Source organism: Apis cerana, linkage group LG1 (assembly GCF_029169275.1).
Source record: "Apis cerana isolate GH-2021 linkage group LG1, AcerK_1.0, whole genome shotgun sequence".
In the NCBI taxonomy this organism is placed as follows: Eukaryota; Metazoa; Arthropoda; class Insecta; order Hymenoptera; family Apidae; genus Apis; species Apis cerana.
Window position 1 is genome coordinate 12,197,054 of NC_083852.1, and position 27,344 is coordinate 12,224,397.

The window sequence follows — 27,344 nt, forward strand, 5'->3', positions numbered from 1 at the left end:
CTACCGTCGATACCTTGGATATGATCCTAAAAACTTGGGAAGGATCTATAAAACCTGATTTATATTATTCGTTTGGAAGAGAGATGGGAATGGAGATGATCATACCGTGAATATTGTTATGGGTAATGCGATATGAATGAAATGTTACGAATTAATGTGAGGTTGTACGCGTTATCGGCAGGAAATTAACTTCTTCTCCTTTTCGTATTGAGTCTGTTAATTTTGTTATAAATTTGAAATTAATGTTACAGAGAGATATCAATAGTTATTTTATTTAGATGCGTAGATTGTTAAGAATTTTTTACACGGGTATACACAAGGGAGACAATCGCTGAAAACAATTGTTCAATTTGTACGCACAATAAAATTGTAATAAATTTGAAGTTAAGTTGTATCCACGTATTATTATTTGTTATTATCATCATTCAGTCGCTGAAATATAACTTGAAAAGCCAGCTTTGGAACAATTGACAGATATTACACACGTTACACGTTCGTGCAACAATGACATAACCTAAAAATCGCGATTTTTTTATCATTCTGTGTCTAAGCAAAATCTCTGAAAACTTTATTATTATATTATATGTCACATTGAGAAAATTATCTTATATTACATTAGAAGTTGGCAAAATCAAGTAATCCATTAAATAATCTATAAAATTACTATTTGTTTCAACGTGCTCAGACCTAGCATTAAGATAAAAGTTTTTTTTAATTTCTATTCATCTCGAAGACAAAATGGCATAAACAAATTTTCCTTCGTCCTTCGAAATCGTCAGATTACGTCCAAACGGAGAAAGTGGTATTCGTAAATCGTCGAGTCAAACGGTAGCGAGCAGCGGCCAGAACGAGAAAGCAATCACAGGCCGGACGAGATTCGTTGATCGCTAACGAGTTGATCCGTTTCCCGTGGCTCGATCTATTTCTTCCGATGGAATGGCATCGCTTTCACGCCGCGAAACATCCTCTCCCGGGACCCCGAGGGGCCGCTCTTTCTTGTTCGGAGCGCGCGCTTATGTGACGGTTCTCAGTTTCGAATTTGTGAAATTTTACGCGTGAAAACGATCTCCCTCGAGGATACGAGATGCAATTATCCGTACAAGAAAGGAGAATTGCAATGATGGGGAATGATCGGCGTAATACTCGAGTGATTATAATTGTAGAAATTTTCCTTGTTTTAACTTGTTTTCGTCGTTCATAGAACAATTTAATAAATAGACTGGTCTTAAAATAGTGTTTTATTCTCCGAGCGTGGGGGTAAGTATTTGTTACATCCATGAATAAATATAATCCAAAGTACATTGTTTAAGATATTCTTTTGTTGTTTATTTCTATATTGGGCAAGAAACTTTTTATAGCAAAGCAGATTAAAGATCTTGAATATTTCTAGGTTGGATCAATGATCTGGCCCGATAAATAAAAGGAGTAAAATTTGAAAGTGCATGGAATATATACTCACGTGTTAAATGCTTGGAACAGCACATTCTTGCTTCTCGAATCCGCGCACCATCTTATTAAGCGCTGAAGAAGCTCGCCAACTTCGTCTATGCGCTCGTGTTACACGCGCTGGAATTTACGGCATTGCCATTAAACTTGGTGGAATCTCTCATCGTTAGCCACTAGAACGCCGGATCCTCATTATAATTACTGTTATGATTCAACCACTGTGAATCTGTTGCATTTCACCGGCCACTTTGCCCGTGTGCTAATGAAACAACATTTTAACAAAAAGTTGGACAAATGAGATGTACCGAGTGATTTATCCAACACAAAGATCTTAAACATCTTCTTCATCATTAATCATACAGACGCATATTAAAAGAATTGTACAAAGAAGCGAAAAAATTCAACGTAAATTGTATAGCATGCGTTCGAAAAACAACAAAGAAGCGATTATATTTGAACACGATCACATCTTACTCGCTATTAATTTTATAAAATTAAAAAAAAGAACGCACACAGAAAGAGTATAAAAAATTTGCAAATTTATACAACAATATCTCGAAACTTGATCAACTCGATGAAAAAGAATTCAAACAGTTTAAACATCCGTTCATCGTGCTTTCTTTTTTCATTTCAAACAAATTTATTCAACACTTGCAGAAAATCCGGTCAACACGTGTGATAAAAATAAAAAATGAGATAAAAATTTTATCGATACGATTCAACTAGGAATTTATTTCGATAACGTTCAATCCTGTCATGAGCTCATTACGATGCGATCACCCAGTACGGAGAAACAGCAATAAGAAGCAAAGAGCTCGCAGTTTCTTATCGGGCGCGAACGTGGCAGCTTACGTAGGTGCGATATTTAAAAGCGAAGGCGTGCCACGAGCAACTTTCCATGCTGCCTCGTTGTCCGCTATTAATTGAATGATCGCACCCTTGGCGATTTATTATGCGCAGTTTAATCGGATCGCGCACCGGACAGTCGGTACTGTTAATCTGCTCGCGGTCCATTCCTCTACGCTCGTTATCTCGCGCGAGGGAAGCCTCGAGTCGCGCGCGGAAGCCTATTACACGGCTTGTAATAAGCGCTCGCCGCGACGTTCAGGAACAACTGTTCGTGTCGGCATCGCGAATTAGAATCTCTTGGTTGCCTTCGGGACAGGTTGCCTAAGGTTCGATGAAAATCGAGCTTTTCTATATTGTACATATTTAACCGAATGAATGACTACTTCTTTCTTTTCTTTTTGGCCTAATTCTTTTTTGTTATTATTATTATTTTCTTTTTGGAAGTAAAAACGTATTTGTTGGAATTGTTGGGAAAAAGTTAAGTGGAAACTGTGGAAAGTTTCGTGTTGATTTGACTATAAGTTGAGAACTATCAATCTGTGGTGAGTTTCAAATAGTCGTGAAACACGATCTGATTGATCGTAAATCCGTATAATTGACATGGTTATTGTAGCAATAGTGGAATTTGCTTTAGGTAATTGAAGATTCATAGAAAGTTAGATCCTATTAGATCCCTTGATACATATCTAGATTATAATATATCGCGTAGACGAAACTTAACTACGGAAATAATTTTGGATTCATTGAATTGTATTATTGATACGTACAAATATAACATTGAAATCAAATATCGAACCGAATTAAAGTCAATGGTAATATATATGGTAATATATATGGTATAGCGTCTATATTTATAGGCGATATTAGATCCAAGATTCATAGCAATTTGACTATTTTAGATATGGGATTCTTTGAGATGATTAGAATTCGAACCTCGAATATAGAGAATTTCATACGCTCAACTTATAGCGGTTCAATAATAAATTTAAGAATAAATTCTATCGATGTAAGAAATGATTTGTTAAAAGTAAAATTGTATTTCTGTTCTCAAAAGGAACAAGAAATGTGAGACATGCAAGACCTAATTATACCGCGTATGCGTTATTCTTTCAAATTAGATCAACAGACAAATTACCATAAGCTTCATCTCGATATTTATGAGGAAGAATGTTTCTTACCAACGCTCTTCCTTGTTCGTTACGGTTCGCATGTATACGCATTCGAGAACCAGTCGAAGATCATTATCATTATGTTACCATGCGGATAACGTAATTGAATCTCTAAAAGCAGCTTCTTCTTCGTTTCGCCACTTATTACCACGTTGGTCGTTAATCCGCGCAGAGGGAAGGCAATAGTCAAGCAGGTGTTAAAGAATAATGCTTTGATGATAATGGATCGACAATGTGAATGTGGGCCGTGTGAGATCACCCGGGAAATTAAATAATTACCGTCAGTAATCGATCTGGTGAAGTTCGTTCACGCTTATATTGATGACAGAGGCGTACGAAAACAGCGACGTTGCGTTTGCAGTGAAAGCGCGCGCGGTACTTTTCGACGTGATTGATCGTTGGGGAGATTGAGTATCGGAGATGTATCTCGCGCATGCGCGGACGTCGCCGCCTAATGACCGTTCAGATCATTCGTACCGTGGTTACGCCGCGTCGCGTGAGAATGCGTTATACTCGTTCGATTTTGTGTTATTGTGCTATTTTTGTGGAAGTTCTTACGTTTGGCATAACTCGCAGAAATCATCGATGTGTCGTTTGATGGATTATTCGAGCGTTCAACGATACAATTCAAAGGTATGAAACAATACGAAGTTTGTAATTTGGTTTATTTCATTTACTTTTTCTTTTCATCTAACGTCTAACGAATCAAATATGGCCGACGCTGTCAGAAAAGTGTCGGTTTCGGTGCAAGATTTCCGCGATAACATCGCGAGAACTGGTAATGATCTAGTTGTAGGCGTATGAAAATGTAACGTCATCCAGAGAAAGTGTATCGTTTATGTTTACGTCTGGTGTATGGGTGAACGCGGAATGATTTTCACGATAGAAATTTTGCACGTGGCGAGATATCATCGTGATCAAAGCAATCTCAATTTTCCGTATCTAGCTTGGGGAATACGGCATTTGGACAAAAATTCGATAATTATTATTATTATTATGTTGCGATCGGTTTCGTTATAATCAATAGCTATATTCGCATTCTTAATAGTCGTGACAGTGGTACGTTACACTGCTATATATTCCGTAATTCTGCCTTTGAATAATCTCCATAATGTACATATGAAATCGCATAAAATCAAAAGAAATCGAGATGTTGTTCCTTTTCTATCAATCCGAGAGAAACGTATAGCATAGCGTGATTGAACACGTGTGCCATTCGTATTTATAGGCTTATTTTAGCGTGACTTCTTGATGAAAGGGTAATGCGTGTGTTATTACACTCGTAAAAACCTACAATAAATCTCACTAACATGTGTGGTAGAATAATTACAGGAGAGTAGTAAGAAATAGTAAGAATTCATTTACTTTTTACATTACTCGTGTTACGAATGTTTGTAAATTAATTTTTTATTCCTGCGTTATAACGAATAAATGCAGATATAACGAATAACGCAGTATATAATTTTTTGTTTTTTTTTTTTTTTTGTGAATTATTATTTCACATTATATTTGAAATGAAACGATTCTTAAAAAATAATCGTTTTATTCATCTTAGGTTTATAACAAATTTATCTTGATATAATTTATTTGACAACAATTCAACAAAAAAATATCTTAAGTTAATTTCTTATTCATTCAAATATTAATTAATAATAAATCTCTAAGAATATAATTTATAAGATATTTTTAGAATTAATTTATAGTTCTTCCATATGAGATAAAGTAATTTCAAATAAGGGCGAGATAGAGAACGAATAGGGTGCAGAGAATGTTAGTTCGAGTACCGAGAACTAGATGGCGGCGCAATTCATATTGTTTCTCGCAAGTTAAATTGTTTATGAAACGTTATATCTAACAGGAGGAGGTGTGTAACCATCAGCTTTGCGCAGTGGCGATATCGTAACCAATGAGGTTCTACCGAGGTGCGATTTTTGCTAGTTGAAAACTTTTACCAATACCCCGCCATGACGATGTGAAAAATCATCGGCTACGGCAATTTTTGGTAACCCCTACGGGGGTTTCTAAACGAATATAAACGTAGAGAAATTTATCCGTATTATCATTATTTTAGGCACTAAATCTATCTAATTTCGTATTTTACTACTTAAATCTTACTTTTATCGAATATTCACGATGCGACTTTCTTCTTTCGTTTTTAAAGCCTATGATAATTTAATATGATAATTTTATATAATCAAATTTGCATAGATTGTGTTTCCACCTTATTTCAAAGTATTTCATTCGTTCTTTTTTAAACGTCCTTATGAAAATAATCCTGAATATTAATGCCACCTGTTTGCTCTCTCAATTATCATTGTTTCACCCCTAGTTCCTTATAACTTTATCGGTCGTTTAATTCCGACTGAGTAGCGATTTCTCTATGCGTTTTCCGCGCGATAAATTTCTTATCGATTTCACTCCATTCAGAGGAATTGCATTGTGCACGAGATCATTAAGACGCGTTTACACAACGGACTATATACACGAATATATGTGCATGTGTTGTTGCGTGCAACCAGGTCGAGGTCGACGTTTTAGGGTCTATCGAGCGTGTGATTTCCGGCGAATCGGTATAAACGTTGAATAGTTTGTTCACTTACATTAAAGCCACACGCGCCACTCGAAACTCCATTCAGGACGAACGATACGGCGATTAACCTATTTACCTATTGATCGACCGCTACTTCCGACAACCTTGTTTCGCGGTTCGGTGTGTATTCCCTGGTTGTTACGCACAATTACCATTGAGGATGTTACCTATGTCTTGCTTGCTAAAGTATCCTTGTGCTTACATAATGGCGTCTCCAAGATATAAAACTTAACGATCATCGAACGATACCACATCGAGAAGATAAAATCAGTCCTTAAAGTTTTCGAATTTTTTTCATTTTTTTGAATGTAATTTTATGACAACAGGATAGAACAAAGTACTCAATATATGAAATATTCAAGTTTTCGTAAGATAATGTAAGACTTTTGTGACCAAATGCGTGATATTACAATTGTTTAAAAATAATACAAGAGATTGAATGTTGCTATAAATTAAAAAAAGAAAAGGGAAAGTATGTTTATGTTTATGTTTAGTGAAATTGTATTATTATATAATTAAGAAATAAATTATCTCGTATATAATATTTATGTGAATTTTTCTAATATTTATAATACCATTACATCGTAATATTTAAAATACTATTTACAAATTCTTCTTCTTTCTCTTTCTTTTTTTTTTTTTTTTAATATTCTTTCCACGGATAAATTGAACTTGAGAAAATATCGCAACGCGACGTGAATATTAATAATTTACTTACGGTTACTCGATTTTTGGCGTGGAATAACCGAGAACGGTATTTCCATAAAGACGTATACATTCCGTTAAACAATCCAATTCGATGCGTACAGACAATGCGAACGCTCGTTACTCTCACGCAATAGCCCAGCATGCGAGAAATAATTGCGCGTTGCTGGGGCCTTCGACCGAAGATCTGTCGGAAGTTCGTGAGATGTGCGTGATTTAAGAACTTTGGTATTCGTGGGAAAAACCATCGTATCCCGGTCTTTCGTTGCAAATCATTTAATTCTCGCCTCGATGTAACGTATATATACGATTTACAAAATGAGAATTTTAATATATCTCAATTTGATCTCTTTAATCGGTATGCGCTGGTAGAAATCTTTCTTCGATGCTGATTTTCTTAGAGAAAATGAGAGAGATTGTAAAAATAGTTTTAAGTATGAGAAAAATTTAAATAGACGTATTGGAATTATCTTTGATTTTATATCTTTAATAATATGATCTTCTCACCCTTGACTTCGTATGAGGATTGTACTCTTTGTATACATTTTAATTAATTGTTTAATTAAATCGTTTAATTAACTCGCGATTACGGTAAATAGATTTGAATTTGATTCGATAAGATTGTTATAAATAGAAGAATCGAAAAGATTTATATCTATTACTTTTATATGCATCTTAATATGCATAGATTTCTTGCTTCTTGCATTTTTTTCTTTTTTTTTTTTTTTGCTTCACAGATAAATTACGTACGTATTTCAAAATTATATCTTCTTTTATTACATTCTAATTTCAAGTAATTCATTTCTTTTCTTCGGTGTACGTTATTATATCTTCATATCTTTTAATTTTTTTTTTTGTATAAAAGTCTGTATAAATGATCAAAGTCAGTGAAAATATTTTATGACCGTTTCAAGACGTCAAATTTAGCACATGACCCGGGTATCAGGTTACCGCGTTTGTTACACTGTCAACCAAACTTTCAAGCAATAAAGATTCGAAAATATGACTAATAAAGTAGAATTTGATGGTAAAATTTCTCTTTTTTCCGTTTACGAACCTGTATGAATAAAATTCAAAATTAATTTTGCCAGAAACATCTACAAGTTTCCATAACAATTGCAAAAATGAAAAATTTGTAATAGCAATATTGTTTATTATCTTTCTCTAATTTCCATGAAAATATAACAATATTTATCATTACTTTTTTCTAATTTACGTTCATTCGTGGATCTCTCGTGATAATGAATACGATGATGAATAAGATGAATCAGAACTATCTCTTATTCTAACGAAGCTTCGATTCCACCGTAATATAAAATAAAATTTGTCCAATCAAGTTTATTCGCGCGTGCAGATAAAAACAGCATTCGTCGAGAGCGCGAACTCGAAAATTCAAATTCAAAGTTCACGATCGGTTCCTGGTAACAGGCTGGTGCCGCAGTGCAAGGTGCGGAAAGTTGGAAAGTTGGAACTTTCGTGGCGCCTTCCCCACCGATCTCTGCGACACGAAGAGCCGCCGCCTCGAGCTGGGGCTTGATCGACGGCGGCAGACTTTTAATTACGCCGAGAGCGGATTCGCAAGTTCTGCCGCGTGGAAGCGAGAGATAAGCTCCTCCTCGGGAATGGAACGGAATCCGGCGCGAAGTTACGCCGAAAATTATGCGATTAAAAGTGGTGTTGGAGGGCGTCTTACCATTCAACGACCTCTCCTGATATCCGATATCGGCGTGATTGGAATGTTTTCTTTCCTTTCTCTTTAGAATTGATATCATTCCACGCTTTTAATCTTCGCTTTTTCTCATCATTGGATATCAATATATTTTGTGTTTTGCTATTTTTATACGTATGTCGATTTTCAAATGAACAAACGTATCTGTTACACGAGTGGAAAAGCGAATGAAGTGGAAAGGCAAACGAAGGAGATGTCAATCGGTGGTAATTGAAAAGAATCATGGGAGAAATTTTTATTTTTAAGCATCTCCTTTCATTTTCAAAACTAATACATAAAACTATATTCGATGTATATATGATGAAGGGTACATTGAATATTGCAAGTTATTCGAAATTCTCTTTAATTTTTAATATCTCTCGTACTGTTAATGATCAAGATAAACGATGGAAAAAAATATTTAAAAAATATTTACTTTTCGAAATTCGTTCATATTAAATTAAATATACTAATAACAGGTAAGCTTTATTTAGCTTATTATATAATTATATAAATGGATTTTTATATAATTTTATTTTTTAATTTATAAATTGAAATTAATTAATTTTATATTGAAAATATAATGTTTTTTTTAAACTATATAAATTGGAGAAATGTAGATTTGTTTTAAATCTTTTTATAAAGTTAGAAGCTTTATTTTTGATATTTCAATTTTAAATTAAAATAAATTAAATAATTAGCTAAATTATTATTATTATTCATTTAATTTAATTTATGATTTTATATATTAGTATAGAATTTTATATTTATAAATTTTTATTTTATAAAATTATTATTAGTATATATAACTTCTCGCTGTCTTTCTCTAATTCCAACACAACTCTTGTAAATTAATTAAGAACCATAGCTACGTTCGTGCAAAATTTACTGATCAGAGCCGTGACCCAAAGGTGATTCGATTATCGGATACACGGTTCCTCACGTTGAGGAGGCTCTTCTTCGTATCAAAAGAAATTAATTTTCTTTCATATCTAAACTCACCTGTTAACATTTATTTTTTAAGTAATACTCGAGTCGTAAATATATTGTAATAACGCTTAAACTCTTATAAACTCGAAATGATATCTCTTATGGAAAAGAACAATATCACGATATCGTTACTCAGTACTAATTTAATTCCAACCCAAAACAAGAATTTGCAGAAAAGAACGAGATATACGGATATCGATGTTCGAAGGCGCGCCTTTTGCCGCGTACTCATTAATCGAATCGCCAGGAGGGACTGGCGACCAGGCACGGCCAGTTCCGTGCCACGGGAACTCGATAATCTCGCGCCAGTTTTACGGCCATTTCCGATCGAACACCGGCGGATCCACGAGTGAGCGCGTTTAAAGAGGTTCCGCGCGGCTATTTGTCTTCGTTTTGCGGCGTTCACGCACCGATAGCAGCGCCATTAATCATAATCCCGCGTTGGTCACAGTCTTCGCGCAAATCACACGTGCGAGTCGCGCGAGGGTCGTATCGAGCGACTACCTGGTCAAAGCGCGACAACTCCGCTCCGCCATTACACAAAGCGCGGATGGATTAATTGCGTATCATGTCGTTGCGCCGATTGGAATATTGCGATCCTTCCCCTCCAGCGATTGGAAACGTGTCCTGCGATCGTCCCCTCCCCCTCGATTTAATTGTAAATTGAAGCACGCCTTGGCGCTGCCCCTTCAAGGGCTATTGATTTCAATTCGAACGAGTGGATGCTATGCACGGTATGTATGGGGTCAGATGGATGTGTGTTGCGGAGTCGAGGGAGAAATTTTTGGTGGAGCGATTTTAGCAAGAATTTTCGGCATGTGCAACAATTCTATCCGCCGATTAATCGCGTTCATAACGTTTCCTCTTTTGCATAGATGTTCAGTTATGCGTAGCTGTTTCAAATTTCAAATAATTGGAAATGAGTTCTCTTCTTTGATTTTGAAATGTGTTGTAGAAATTAATATTATTAATAAATTTTATATAACCGATTGGCCCGAGTTAGTTTTTAGCTATTATTGTATAAAATTATATAAGTGCCACTATTGTTATTTAGTAATAATCCTTGGACAATTATTGAAATTAAAATGATGTTATAACTTGATATGAGATCTAATCTAATTATTATAATTTTGTGAGTACTGAATGCTGTAAATAAGTATTCGAAGAATTAATTTTTCCGAAAACTGTGAATTTTGACTAGGAAAAAGAAAAGAAATTTGCGGATAAAAAACTATAGATCTTCGTATAATTAAAATGATACTAACTCGGCTAATAACTTATAGACTTTACATCGACGAAAATTTCCCAACAAATGAAGTTCCACTTCCGATAATCCCATCTTTATACCTTCCCCTTCAGAATTGTTTGCTTTCAACCAAGCACCTTTTTCTCCTTATTATTCAATTTAATCGATTATCTCTCCCCGGCGCGAGAGTCGAGCCGTTGAAGAGAGGTTAGGGAACTCCTCCTCGTCCCTTGGATTATTATTACTTGCCGCGAGAATGCGCTGACTGTATCCTCATGCATATGGAACATGCGGTGCGCTCCGCGAAGTGTCGAACACGATGATTGGATTGGACCGTCCGCGATATTTTCGCGATTGCGCACTGAGAAAGGACAGACCGCGATATAAATTGCGAGCTTTCCAGTGGCACGGATGGTCCGTTTCCTCGTCGTTACGAACGATTCTTTCCACCGTCTCCCTCCCCACCACTTCTGAAAATTGCCTGGAGCGATGTTTGGGGGAGCGGGGGAGAGAGGAAGGGAGAGGGAGATCCGCGTGGGGAACAATATCGAGACGAAAAGTCGTATAAATTTACGATCGCGCCGATGCCTTGTGTTCTCGCCACTCGGACTATCTCGGTCTCTGGTTAACACCGTAACGAGAACGTTTACCGGTGACACGCGATGAAAGGAGCTAATTTAAAATTCTAGTTTATGGCCCGATTGCAATTTACAATACAAGTGGCGCGTTGTAGGCGAGCGCTCGCTAGGAATAGTTTTAATGATCGGCGGATGTGTTTGAAATTTACTCTGAAGAAACTATTAGAATGGCAATCAAATTGATTTATTGAACACTCCCACGGGGAAAGAATTACATAGTGAAATTTTACAATTCTATTTTAAAACGATGGATTATTAGAGAACGTTTCGTTTCATTTTGAAATGCGCGTTATAAATATACGATTATGGTTTAGTTGCGACAGATTACGAGTGTAAGAGTCGTAATTTTTTTTTTGTACAGATTTAGGAGACATTAAAGATAAATATTTATATCGTTTATACGTATATCATTTTTATATTCATTTTAATTAATTTAAGCAAATGGTAGCACCATATATATCTGAAGTACGTGAAACTTGAGAAGTCTCTTTTCTTTTTTCGTTTTTGCTGACAATTATATGTAAAAAGTAGCAAAAAATTAAAAATCCAAATATTTAAAGAAAATATTGTATTATTCTGATATTTTATTTGCTTTGATTGACATTTTCTCTATAGTGAGGACGAACATATATATATATATATATATATATTGAAATACATAGGTATCCATAACTGAACATTCTGTATATTCGCAAAAAGTATTTGAGCACGTAACAAATGAAAAGATAAAAATTTCTGAAATTTAAGAGAAACTAAAACTCCAAATGAAGTTAAAATTCTCTTAATTAAAAATGTTTCCCTTTTTCCCTTGAACTTCTTATACATAAAAGAAGAAGGAGAATTAAATTAAAATCAAAGTCATTCGATGTATTGATTTCTTGTATAAGACGCTCAAAGAAAAAGAAAAGAAAAATGGAAAGAAGAGAGTAAAGAAAGAAAATGCGAGTTATTGTTAAAAAGATCACGATTTCAATCGATACGCGTTGCTAAAACAGCAAAGCAAAAGGGGTCGTTGTACCCTCCTGTATTTTGCAGTCACGTGCGCGGGCAAACGGATCTCCCTTCTCCTTTTCTCTTTTTCTCATTCTCCGTTCTTTTCTCTTGGATAATGGATGAGACCCGATATTTACATATTTTTCCATGTTCGTGCCGTATGCTCGGCCATGACTAGATCGGGCAAGGTACGACCTAGCACAAAGTAGCATCGAGAACGACTCGGTTGCGACAACTGGGCATCGTCGAAAATACAATACGGGGCCTTCAAAGAAAAGAGCTTCAAAGAGCTTCCGCGCGCGTTCTTACGATTCGATAATTTCTAAACGGCAGATTATTCGTTTATACGTTCAACTCGAGTATCTTCATTGCAAGTTAAAATTTATTTCTATCGGTCAAATTTTTATCATCGATGCCTCTATAACTCAAAGTAATTATTAGTTTTGGAATTTTTAACTAATTTGATACTTTCTTCTCTCCTTCAATCGTTACAATTGAATAGAGAATTGTTTCTGAATATTCGAAAATGAGAGTGACGCGAATATTTCTTTTTTGAACAGTTATAAAAGCAAAGAATCGATGAAACAATTTTCAATTATTCTTATTATTTTCTTTATAAAATTATTTTGAATAAATATTTATTTAAAATCAGTTACTTAAATTACTAAATTATAATATCTTTTATAATATATTAAAATTCCATTTCAATTAAATTAAATTTATCAAAAAAAAAAAATGCATTGTACGATTCAATTTCACTCGTACAAGCTTTCAACGTGTTTAGGTGACAGCATGTTCGTGGCATTGTTTCATTGTCGTGAAGGGGGGACATGCCACTGAATAATGGTGATTTTTCCGCATCCATTATCCCAGGTATGGTGGTCGGAAAAATTTCGAAAGCTTCAGCTGCTGGCATTCAGTGTGCTGCTCAAGGGTGGGGTTAGCCTGGTCGAGTGGTTCAAGTTCCAACTACTGGGGTGAATGGAGGTTGCTACCCTTGGTCGAGAAGCAGCGGTAATTTTTCATTTCGACGCCTCTGTTACGAATTACGCGAAAATCTCGTTCCAACGTATTGTGAAAAAATTCTTCGTCTTCTCGACTTTGATTACGACTTTTCGCGATCGTTGATGAAACAAAATTGATTAAACGAGATTACAAATATCGAAAAAAGTAGTTCAATTTAGAATAGTTAGAAAAATAATTAGAAAATAAATAAATAAGTAAATTGTCTTACAAAATTATTTGATAAAGCGAGTATTTAATCGTGTTTTTTTTAAATTCTAAAAAGTATTTCTATTTAGTTTTGGAATTACGTATCTTTGCCTTAAGAAGAATGTAGCTCAAAAAACATGTAACTCTGAAATTGATGCGGCGTCTCCTTTATTTCCTTCAATTTTAGAAAAATCCTTAACAAAAATTCAAATTTAAAGCTCATTTATAAAATCTCTCTCTTAAATACATTTTACGAAAATACCAAATATTCAATCTCCGATCAAAACCAGCCCTTCCCTTTCATCACCAGGGAAAAAGAAGAGATCTCTATAATTACCATGCCACCCACGAAACGGTGTTTCCGCGAGACGCACCCGCGAATGCAGGGTGAACTCATCGCGGCAGGGACCGAGTATAAACGAGTGGCAGCGAGTGGAGTTCCGACGTGCGTCGAACGCGAGCCGAGCGCGGTCGGAAAAGTGTGGGCGGGGTGGGGATGCCGGGCATTCAGTGGTGGGGAGGGGAGTCCAGGCAGGGTTCGAGCGCTTTGGCGGCGCTTAAGCGCTCGACGCGGGGGCATTGCCGTCGTGGCCGCAGTTACGATTCGATCGAGCGTCTCGCAGCGCGTTGCAAGCATCCTTTCGCAGGACATTCGCAGCCACCTCGTTGTCAGTCGGACACGTGTTCGCGTGTTTTTTCATTCGAGCTTCAACCACGGATGTAAATCGCACGTTGCTTTGTAGATAATATTCGTCGAATGCCGATTCGAATATTGTTGCAGAATACCTCGATGGATCCATAAATGAGTTGGTCGTTTTATGGACTAGGTTCGGAGTCGATGAACTGTAGGAAGCATGTACCATCGAATGGACGAATCGGGCTATATATACTGGACCAAAGAGTCGACAGTTGCGAAGGGATGAAGGATATCGTCGAGTCGAGAGACTCGAGGAAAGTGAAGTGATCGAAGGTTATATTCGACGTGATATTTTTCGAGCGTGTGTGGCCCATTCAGCCGGCCGCTGGTGAATGAAGTAGGCGAACGATTCGCCGTAGGTCAGTTTTTCGAATATCGAGGTCGTCGGGCACACGTTTGTGCTCGCGTATTCGTGCAGCTCGAATCGGAACGCGGTAGACGATGTCCTCTAGCGTTCTACGTGCCGAGCTTCTTGCCTGGAACGGGGATCGTGCTCGGCAATTTCGTGAGATGACGAGATCGCGACGAGCTGTTCTTTCAGCAGTAACGGCTTGAAACGTCGTGATCAATAGCGGTTTATATACACGATATACACGAAGTTGTGATTTTATGGATATATCGGTTTGTATCGACGATCGAACGATATCTCGTGCCATTTTTTCCTTGCCATTTTTATCGTAACCTTTAGTGTTGGTCGATTAAAACCAGATTCGAGAGAATTTACGTGTTTTTTCTTTCTTTTTTTTTTTACCTTGTTTTTTGAAAACTGTTAAACCCGTGATAAGTGTATTCACTAATAACTAATAGTGAGAACGATTTGAGAGAGATTTAAGTGGATTTGTGAGTGAAGATTATTTCTGAAGTTTTCTTCATTTCGGATTACTCTGCAACAATATCTCAGGGTGAGTTGATATTTATAATATATGAAAGTGTTTACGTTTCTGGATTATACGCATTCGATTGCGTGATCATCGTATCGCGTTCGTACGATCGATAAAATATTTCATGCTGAAACTCATCAGAATAATTAGATGATATCTTGAGCGTGACTGACAGATATTTCTAGTTTTCTTAAACGTTTTGGTGTATTGTTCGCTCTACTTTCTCGACACTTGCGATCGATCGCTTTCGCGATACCCGATGACGATTCTCGATTTCGAAGTTGCAAAAATTTGACACAATTAAATGGAAAGTAGGAAAAAATTACGGAAAGCTTAAATAAGGAATATCATCGGGAAGGGGTTAGCACGCGCTACCGTAAATCGTTGGAGCGAGCTGCCGGCCCGTAAATCGGCCTTGCGACGCGTTTATTTCCAGTCTCCATTAATTAAAAGCTCGCTTACCCTCTTCCTTCCTGGGCGAAATAATTACGCAACGGGCAGCGATAAGGCGGGGGAGCCGTGCTGTACTCGTCCGAATCTCATTTCCATTCACGGCGTTTACGGTTGGAATAGCCGGTTGGAACAGTGACGTGGAACGAGTTTGGCGGGTCTCTCTGTCTGGCATAATCGCGCGTTTATCTCGCTGTGAAGAATGTCATGGGTTCGACCGCGAACATTGTTGGTCAGAGGGGGGAAAAAATGTGTCGTGAATGGTCACGCGCCGGTATTTTTATTCCACGGCTTTTTTTCGCTCTGCTCAAGACACACGGGCTTAAAGGACTAATACAATTTTCCTTTGATTTCAAATCGTCGGGGAGACGTAATATATCAAAATTGTTCTAGTTTAATTAGTTTTATGGATTTTATGATGGAACGATATATAATTAATTTTTGACTTATAATTTATGATTAAAAGAATAAATTACCTTAGGGATAACATCCACATTGACAAAGATGATTGCGACCTCGATGTCGAAAAATTTAAGTCTGTTCGACTTTTTAAAATCTTACGTGATTTGAGTTCAAATCGACGTTTGCAAAAGGAACTCGTTGTGTCAAAAAATGGACTTTCTTCAAATGCTACACAAATAAAATTCACAGTAACGAATACAATATGCAGATTAATGACGTTAAGGAGGGCGGTGTCCGAAATTGGGGCGGTTGTTGTATCGCGAGACGGATTTGCCATTGGCGACCAATAATTCTCCGTGCCGTGAGAAAAACGGTCTCGGATCGGCTTGCGTTTAATCGCGTCTCGATCGTGGGGACTCGACGTTCGATCTCACGCTCCGGCGATCGTGGATTTGAGCTCTCCGCTCTCGTTATCGTATCGTTCGTGTATATCGTCCACGTACAAGGTTCACAAAATGGGCTAACGTTGTTCCCTGGCCGCGATAGCCGCGACTCGCTTTCGAAACTTCGAAATTTCCCTATGTGTATTTGAAGAATTTGGGGGGCGCGGGTGATCGAGAGGATCTCTTGTTGTCTCGCCGAGAGATAAGACGATGACTTTTTTCTTTCTTTTTTTGCTTGAGAACGAAGGAGATTCCCATGTAGATTTTCTCCATTATAACTCGTCATATTTCAAAGGGTAAAGAGAATCGTTGTATAATCTACTTGAAGATCTGAAACGTTAATTCTAACTCTGTCAGATATTTTTTTAATATTCAACAAAATGAAGTTGAAACGAACTTTATACATACTTTAAACCAAGATTGCTATCAATTAATAGAAATTTTGCAAATTTCTTTAGCGGATAATTCGTTATTATTTTATGGACGAGACAAATAATTAAAAGTATAAAATTATTATCATGAATTACTATTTTTTTTATTATACAAATCTATCAATTCATTTGAACAAGACCAAAAGGCGATTAATTATTAATTAGGCGAGAAAATATTGATACTACAATACCATCACATGATAATTTACATAATAAATAGTTCTCGTAAACTCAAGCTAGGATTAATTAAATAAAAATATTTACAATATATAAACATATACATATGCACAAGTTAAACGACACGAATAATTCTTTACCTTCGAACCAGCAAAAAGAAATCACGAGGATCAAACTCTCGGAATGATCACGCATTCCCTTCCTATCGATTACCGAGCTTCCATAGCGCGGGGGTTTAACGTGTCCCTGGCGTCGGCTGTGCACCTGGCGGCAATTATGATATACGAAGCAGCTCCCCTTTCACGAACCGTGTCGGCCAAGCTTGAAATGCGGCCCTACATACACGAGCCGTCTACCTTTTTCGAAATCGCCAGTTTCGCGAGTGCATCGCCCACGTATCGTTCGATTATGCGTCCATTAAACGTCCCTCGTCCCTTGCTGCACCCTGGTTCCTTCGCGATGTGGCCTGGCCGCCCCCCTCGCAGGCCACGTCGCGCTACCTGCCGAGTCGTGGGCAGGTTGGAATGCGCGTATACGAGCGTGCACGGTATTATCGTCCTAATACCGGGCACCGTGAGCCGTCTTTATTAGCCAGCACGCGAGCGAGGTTAAGCCTCGTTTTCACCGGCTCTGGGTTACGATGGGTGTGTCCGGGAGAAAGAAAAGGATTGGTTTCACTTTTCTTCGAGATAAGTCGGAGGGGGAGGGTTGGGACAGGGTGAACGGCCTGTTTATTCGACTCCTCAGGGATTCTTTTTCTTATTAGGGAAGAAGTAATATATATAGTTCTTACGAATGTTTCGGAGAGAAGGAATTGGATCGTTATATGTGACTTTTGTTTTATCGAGAAAGAAATAATTGTGAATTTAAATTGTTGAATGTGCTTGAGAGAGAATATGGAAGGAATTGAATCGTTATATGATAGAGATTGTGCTGCTTCTTCTTTTAAGTATTGTATGTAATTATTATAGATGTATCTGAGAAAAAGATTGATTTCACTTTTTTTTTTTTTGGAGTGGAGGAGGAATGAGAATTGTAGAATGAACGATCTCTAGAATTTAAAGAGCGATGAATTTATTCTATTCGCAATATGCTAATTTAAAGTACATTATTTTTAATATCAATAATAAGTACTTTTTAATTTAATTAATACGTATGTAATATATTTGATTTAAAAATGGATGTCGCGCCACGAAAAGAAACGTCGATTTGCCATAAACAGGTGAATAATACTTCTTTCTTTATATGGAAACTGTCTACAACGTGCAGATATATATACTAAAATCATTTTTATCGCAACGAAATATTCGCGCAACCACCTGTGTTCCACGAAAACCAATTCCACCGACTGCATCAACAGGTCATCATCACCTCGAGCATGAGATCATCCTTCGAAACCATCCACGTCACGCGCTCGACTAGATGATGCCCGGCAATTTCTTCGCGAAACGGCCATCCGTTTCTCGAGTTTCGCGCGTTTACACGTGTGGGAACGCGCCTTAAGGCCGGTACCGAGCCACGTTGGTAGGCTACGCCTACGCTGTTAGATAATTCATATCATTGATATTACGAGGCCCCGCGGCCAATGCAAAACTCGCTACGTCATTCGGCATGAAGATCGGCCGGCGAGATTCGTGGCTCTCGGAAACTCGCAAGAAAAATCGGCGAAAGATCGCGGCGCTCGATAAATCGCGTTATTCTTTAACGAATAGCAACGTAATGGTGTTTTATAGGAATCAGATGTCCCTGTATCGTCCTGATGGGTAGACAATGAGGAGATGGATGAATTTTAATCAGTTTGGGGTTACTCTGCTCGAGATTCTTCTTTTTGCTTTCAGTGTTGATGCTGAGACGCGTCGAAAGCCGGCCAAGGAAAGCGAAACGAGTATTTGATAAAGGGTAAAGGGTTGAAGATTTGGTTAAAAATTGGATGAATTAACTTTGAATTCTTGCTTGCTATATTGCGATCTTGAACGTATATCTTTTGTATTTAAAGATTTATTTATTTTCGAATAATTGTACTTGATATTCTTATTAATCTTTTATGAAATGAATATCGAATTTAACTCTCTTTTTTAAATATACTGTATATATTTAAAATAAAAAATGTGATGCTAAATATAAGTTTACTCTCCAAGATGTTTAATCTTGTCAGGAAATTTAATGCTTTTCAAGAAATCGTACAACCTCGTAACATTCACCTTACAAACGGAACAACTTCATTCGAGATGCAAAGCCGTGAAATAAAACGCCTAAGAGAGGAAGAGCTATCTAAACGTGTAAAACCGCGTGAGAAACCGGGGATTGTCCATTTCCTTTCACCAAAGTGAATTTTTCGCAACGATCCACTCATTGATATTTACTTGGACGTTGCTTGATCGATTCGACACGTTCGCTTCGAGCAGCACGTTCCACCATCCTCGTTTATATAATACAGCATTTCCGGTTATTTCCGATCTTAAAAATATTTACATCTTCCGAATGTCGCAAGTAATTCTAAAAGTGTTCGAAGAGATATTGAAATAACAATTCTTGTTTTGGATATATCCTCGATGAAAAGAGATCTACTGAAACAAAGAAAAATTGTTTTCTCCAATCGAGCAATATTCTTATTCAAATCGAAGAATATTATATACGATCCAAAGAATAAAATTTTGTAAGCAACGTAACTTATATCTTCTTTAGAACCTTTTTATCAATATTTACATTTCTCGTAAGTTTCGAGAGAAACTTGTACTCGCAAAGAAAGAGAAATATTTCGAGTTAAAAGAAACGATTAGATCGAAAGAAAGGCGAGTTTTCCAAGAAACTCTCTCGAGGGATGGCCTAACGGTGTTTCGCGTCCCCAGGATTCACGGAGGGAAACTCCTGGTCCGAGGAGGATTACAGTAATCCGCTCGCCGACTTCCTTATTTTTCCCCTCTAATTCGAGAAAGAAACCGAGGCCCCCGGACGTTAGCGTTAACGTTAACGTCCAGCCGAGCGAGCGGTCGCAGCCCCTTCGGGCATTCTAATGCAGATTCAATGGTGATTTACGTGCAGGCCGCGTCTCCGTCCAGATCCAGCGTACGCATAACCGCGAACACGATGTATCGTAATAACGCGATGCGAAAGGGAAGCGCGCCGACTGATTGCCACCGTGTGTCGCGGTTATGGGCACCAGATGATAGAAAACCGTGTCCTTCGACTGAGATCGCTTCGTATCGATCATTTCGCTCGGATTGCTTTGCCTTTTATTTACTTACTTTTCTCCCCTAGTTTCTTCCGCGTTCTTTAATGACGTCTCCTCGAATCTTCCGAGTCTTTCGGATTTTTACTTAGTTTATCCTATTCTTTATTTTATTCCATTATCCTTTGATTACATTAAGGTGTCTCCGGAACATTTCCAATCTTTCTAATGGAGCTATTCCAGTTTATTATGCAAATTTCATTGCCCGCCAGACGAACTGTGATTATTCGTCGCCACGATACGCAGGGTCGACAGGGTCGAATTGAAACGGGGCGAGGGGTATGTGCGTTGCCGCCACGATATATCACGAAGTCAAGTATCCCACGAGCGCGTCTGGCGCGTTTCATCCGCGAATTGCATTACTTCTTCTTTTCTTTCTTTTTCGTTTTCCCTGGCGGCTCGATTCCGTGAATCGATCGGTGCGCAATTATCTGGAAAAGGAAACGGGGTTCGATTTCCCTCGATTCGTTATCGTAATCGTGGAAAAATAACGAGTTTTAAGTGAGTTGGTGACTCAAAGCGTGTGAATAAACTGTATCTCTGAAACTGTAATTCTTGATAGATATTATATATACGTATAAATATTTAATAATCGATAATTTTTTAAAATTAATAAATACAAACTTTTATAAAGCTATATATCAAATCAATGAATAATATAAGAAATTAATACAATATTTCTTTCATTATTATAAAATTTAACATTAAATACTATTATGAAATATTTTAAATAAAGCTTCTAACTTTATATAAAGATTTAAATAAATCTATATTTCTAAAAAACAACCCAAAATTTATATATAGTTTAGGAAAACATTATATTTTCAAAATTAATTTATTTAAATTTATAAATCAATATTTAAACTTATTATTATAAGCTTACAGCTTCGTACCCTGTCGATAAATTAAAAATTTTTATATAATTAATTAAATAATTAATTTATTTTGGTGTTTAAGCACATAAAATTTTGAATTTTATAGTATTAATTAAATTAATAAATTGGACATTAGTTAATTTATAACGTTTAAATTGCATTTAAAAATAAATATAATTTTATTAAAATTAATAAAGTAATATGTCTGATAAACGAAATATTTTGATAAAATATTAATGTATATATTTAATATATACTATTACTAATTTTTTTCATGAATTTTAAACATAATTTATTTATTATTTTGTTAGTAGCATTATTTATTCTAATAATAAATTCTAATAATGTATTTATCCAATGAATCATTATAGAATTTAAAACAATCATCAGTATCAGCCTAATTTATATTAAATCTCCAAATAAAATCCCAAGATTGATTTATTAACATGTAGTTTCTGTAATTTCAAGAATTTTCTTATTTTTATTTATTATTATATATATATACAAAATCTTTAGATTTTACAAAATCTGATGAATTTTTTAATTCAAATTTTATTTTTTTTTAAAATTGGAGATTTTCCATTTCGTTATTGAATAATTTATGCATATGAAATAATAAATTGGAAACAAATTTCTTTAATATCAATTTTAATTAAATTTATTCCTATTTATATATTTGTTTCATTAACATATATTAATCTTTGAACATTAACTTATTTAATTATAGGAAATTTATTTATTGCATTTTATATAAAAAAATTATTAGCATGTTCAACAGTTTTTTATATTATTTATTATTTTATATACAATTAATTATTATATATTAATTAGATTTTTAGATAAATCTAATATTCACAATTTTAATTACGCTTTTACTAATGAATATCAATTTTATACATTTTTAATTTTAATAATTAATTATTCAACATTACCAATTTTATTAACATTCATTATTAAATGAAATATAATTAACATAATAGTTTCAATAAAAACTTTTAATTGAATTTTATTTTTTATTTTATTCTCAAGAATATTAATAATTTGAAATTATCTAATTATCCTTAAAAGCATTATGATCAAGTATATTAGGTTCAAGGTTGATTATTCGAATGGAATTAAGATCTCCAGGTTTATGAATTAATAATGATCAAATTTATAATACAATTGTTACAAGGCATGCATTTCTAATAATTTTTTTTTATAGTAATACCATTTCTAATTGGATTTGGTAATCGATTAATTCCATTAATATTAGGATCTCTGACATAGCTTTTTCAAATTTCATTATTTCCTTGATCAGTATTTATTACAGGAATTTTATTAATTCTATCATTATATTTGATCGAAATTTTAATACTTCATTTTTCGATCCAATAGGAGGTGGTGACCCAATTTTATACCAACGATTTTTTGGACATCCAGAAGTTTATATTTTAATTTTACCTGGATTTGAATTAATTTCCCATATTATAACAAATGAAAGAGGAAAAAAAGAAATTTTTGGCAATTTAGGAATAATTTATGCAATATCAGGAATTGGATTTTTAGGATTTATTGTCCGAGCTCATCATATATTTACTGTAGGATTAGATGTTGACACACGAGCATATTTTACTTCAGCAACAATAATTAAATTTTTATCTTTGGATATCTAAAATATTCCCTCGTATGAAGAAATGTCTTGTATCAATTTTCGTTTTGTACGCCTTACTAAATTTCTATTTAAAAAACGTATCCTCGCACGTATCCTAAAAACGAAGGTATATCTTATTTAGCTATCGCAAAAGTGGGTCGTGTATCAAGAAAGATTAGAAACACCGATCCAACATCAACGAGTTTCCTATTTTCGGCATCGACGTTATCATCGCTCGTGAACAACGTCGTCCCACTATAGTTTCCCTTCCAAACGCTTCCTCTTCCCGTTATCGCGCGTCAGCCCGAGCATAATCGGTTTAAAGCAACCGTCAGCTCGTCCGATATTCCCGAAACGGAGCCAAGCATCGGCGCATGCGCACTCGTGGGCCGCTTTCTCCTCGACTCTCCTCCAGCGACTCGTGTTTCCCTCCGACACCCCTTGCTCCCTCCGCGCACCGTCCGTTATCTGACCGCACGTCGATCTCGTTGCACGTTTCTCCCCGTCGAGCAATTACGGATTAATCGACGTCACAACTTTTCCCTCCCGTTCCGCTCCCTTTGCACCTCGCGCGTTTTCGCGTTTTATCTATACGCTCCGCGACAGCGTCGAACAGAGGCCGCCTTTGTTTCCCACTCTGTAGTTATTAATCGTCGCGAGCAGATTTCAACGAACTGCGTTTGGCGCATGCTCTCTTTTACCACTTAACTTTTGTTCTTTATGTTTGTGTTTTATTTTCTTCTCTTCTAATCCACGTTGAAGTTGTGCCAACTTTGTGGAGATTTGTTTCGAATGAGAAATAATTGGGATAATAATTGTAGTTAATCCGCTTTTCGTTATGAGATCGTTAAACGTTATTATCCGATGGTTTATTTTTAATCTTGTTCGATCGTTAAAATTTTGCTCGTCTCTGTTTAATAACGATTAATAATAAAAATTGTTGTGTGCGAGATAGGCAATGGATTATTTCAACGAAGAAAAAGTTGTTAGGGAATCGTAACGAAGCAATTCAAGAGATAGATTTTTTCTTTCCAAACAATTTAGTTTCGCCATCGATTCTCCCCAAATTGCGAAACCTCTGTTCTTCTTTTTGCATCTCATTTTTTTATCGTATCAGCTATTGTAATAGCTTATTGGCCTCGAGATGAGTTCTGTTCTTTAAAGGCGAGAATTCCACGTTCCTCTTACATTCTTTAATTTCTTCTCTCTTCTCTTTTTTTCCCCTTTCGCAATATTTAACGGAGCTGTGTATGCATTCAAAGAGCTACGGTTACTATCGTAATTAGCATTACTAATAGCGAGGCTGTTACTTTGAACTGGCACTAGATTTACTGTTACTACTTTTACTGTCAGTAGTGCTACTGTCGCTTATGCTGCTTCAATTAGTGACGCTGCGATTATTATTTCTTGCATCAGTACCTGTTACCGCGTAACGAGATGTGCAAACGTTTCACGTGTTAATATCTGCAACTGGATTTTTCTGTTCTAATTTTACGACAAAATAAGACAAACGTTCAAATTAATTATCACATGCAATTATAATTTTATTCTTGAATACTTCTTTCTTTGATATAATCCTACAAATTGTTAATAAATATACGTGCACAGAAAAATTTGAGAAATTAAAAATATTAAAAATTCGATAACTTTGCAGAGAAAAATCAACGAATATATTACAAATTTATTTCCGTGCCATCGTCCAAGAAACGGATAAATAAATTCGCACGATCTTTCGTATACGATGATCGAATCTTGGTATAATTTGATCTCAGGCTCGATCGAATTCCTTTTTCGCCGCATCTTACGCTCTTCGAAATACAAGGCTCGTATTTAGGGATCAGATGTATTATAGGTCACGGGTTTTCTTGTTGACGAGTGACCCGGACTCTGGATTTCGCAAGCGGATCAGTTCGCGATAGCGTGGCGGCATTTGCATGTCACGTTGCGCCGAGAACCGAGCAGTCTCCCCCGGGCTGATCGAGGATTAGTCCGGCGAGATCGACGCGAGATCGCCGGATGATCGATAGAAATCGTGAGTATTCGATGTAATCGATGCGCTCTATCTTGGAAACAAAGTTTAGAGGATTCCGCGTGAATGATTTTCATTTGGACGAGAATAACAGGAGAAGATGGATAATATTTTGATATTTAATTATAGTGTTTGCTATATTTAAGTATGATTTACGGTGACCAAGCTACGATTAGCTAAATATAAATGTTTTGGATGTTTTTCATTTCGATAAAAAAAAGTGTGTCGCGCATTGCTGAAACAGCGGGAAATTGCGAATCGGTGATTTTCTCAAATTTTTAATCGACTCGCCGTTAATTTTGCTTTTTATCGTGAATATTCATTTGCCCTTATTCAAACGTTGCCTCGTTTTATTATTACACCGGTTCATAAATCTCGCAAGATTGTCTATAAATTTCAGTGGAGAACTATTACTTTTTGTTGAAACACGGATAATTGAACGAATGTTACATTTATTTATTGTAATGTTCATCGTAAATCATTAATGTAACGAATGTAACCAAGATTAAATGGTCTATAAATAATCGAAAAATTAAAAAAAGATAAACTCTTTTCTTACACGTATAATCAGTTTTAATTATTTTCAAATGAATGATAACTTATAAATACGTATAACTAATTTCCTTTCGATGCAGAATATTCGAAAAAGTGTGATGATCAGTTCGCTTATCGTACATTTTGACACTATTGATAATTGATAAGCAATCGTGAAAATCAACATCTTTTAGAAACATCTTAAGAAAAGAAAAAACACGTTTAAAAATCAACTTAATTTTCGAATAAGATTTTCCCAACTCCGAAATGGATCAGCGTCGTTTCCAAGAAGAAGAAAACGCGGAAAAGAGAGAGGTTGGTGGACCGGTTACGGCATTTTTCCTCTCGAATCTTACCTTTGGGATAATTGATTCGCCTATTGGTGATATTTTCAACGGTTTTCCAATCTGAAATACCACCACGCCGATTTCCATTTGCATTTCTCGGTCGGTTTCATAACTGTCTCGTTACGAGACCTCTCCACGGGTGTGTAACACGTGTTCGATCACTTATGTAATCGTATAATGGCGCGTGGAACGATTAATCAACCGGGGATTGCGGACGAAAAATCAATTAATCGAGTTCAATCGATTGACAAATGGTCGTTACCGGCCAACGATAGGTTTGGGGGATAAATAAATTCGTTTACGTAATTGGAATGATATGATAAAACGAACGAGCTCGAATCGTTTTATCGTTTTAAGAATTGGGGAACGAATAAAGAAATCGTGGGATTCGATAAAAATGATTTACAAATTTACTTTCGATATCGATGATTTCTATTTCGTGAAAAAGGGTAGATAAAATTAAAATTATTTTAATCGGAGAAACGGGTAAAAGGTTTCGTTAAAAGGAAGAATCAAAAAGAAATAACAACGCAATGATACGATTCTTCGTTTCGTTTGCTTACATTCTCGATTTCGTTGTTGATACCCGTTGTTCAGTGCTGTATTTGCTTGTTTGTTTATATAAAATGCGTACCAGCTGTATACGCAGCGCGAAACGTGATAATCGACACCCTGTGACACAACGATTATTACCGCAGAGGAACATTAATACTCGTCTAATAACGAAAGTCCAAACGCAGTCAAAAGCAGCATTTAATCGCGTATTCTTAATGAGAATTAATCAACGAAGACTCTAACAAATCGGTTAGCAGCCACTTATCATTAATACCTCGCACATCTATCGTTAAATCAAACTTAACACAAATATAATTAAAACTTAAATACGTAGTTTCAAATCTCATTCATCTCTGAGCCGCACACAGGAACCTCGACTAACAGATCTATGATTTCGCAACGAAAAATCAATTAACCAACACTATAAACACGACTATTAACTATGACAAATGATCGTATAATTCGATACTCGATTCGTAAATACGCATTGGTCATCATTCATCGTTTGCGCCACGAAAAATTAATTGATAATATCCGAACAATTTATTTTAACGTAACGGCATAATTTCTTCTAATTAATAGACACGACACAAGAATACGCTTTGTCAACTGCCAAACAACCAATGAAAGCCCATAGAAATTAACCTTTAATCTTATTTCTCATATCTGGGAAACAGATATCCTCGAAATATCCTGGAAGATTAAACGTTGAAAAGAAGTTGATATTAACATTGACGCAAAATTTAATGTTAACGTTACTTACGTGCTTCGCTGCGTTGATATTTTAATGCAACGTGATGCATGTTTGAAAGTACAAAGTAAAAAATATCTCTGTTATCAAAAAAGTGACTATATCGACAATATAGTTGTTTGCTTCATAAATTAATACGATTTTCTTATTTTTATTCTAACGTTTGTTTCCATTATATTTAATCTTTATCTTTCAGTTTAACGTTTAATTATATAGCGGTTATATAGAATTTTTAATAGAAAGATATATCGTATGGGAATCTACTAGGGTATCGATAAATTTTCTCAACTTTGATCTCTTTCGTCTAAATTCAAACGCGTCGTTGTTGCTGATGAAATAAGACTATCAAAATTTATAATAATTG

General features: G+C 35.9%; 1 protein-coding gene and 1 non-coding gene across 6 annotated transcripts in view; both read left to right on the forward strand.

Moving 5' to 3' along the window:
- The window catches only part of LOC107999813 (puratrophin-1), a 323,391-nt gene that overhangs the window by 75,974 nt on the left and 220,073 nt on the right, over positions 1-27,344 (forward strand). The window contains exon 1 of one of the 5 annotated variants that reach the window (XM_062073664.1): positions 4,035-4,097. The exons of the other annotated variants lie outside the window; for them this stretch is intronic. Coding sequence (XP_061929648.1) covers positions 4,050-4,097 — 48 coding nt within the window. The 5' untranslated portion in view covers positions 4,035-4,049. Of the gene's footprint in view, positions 1-4,034; positions 4,098-27,344 lie in introns of those variants that run through there. 5 annotated transcript variants of the gene reach the window in all.
- On the forward strand, positions 5,342-5,482 carry LOC114577480 (U4 spliceosomal RNA). The gene has a single exon (XR_003697625.1). It is a non-coding gene; the product is annotated as a U4 spliceosomal RNA (small nuclear RNA).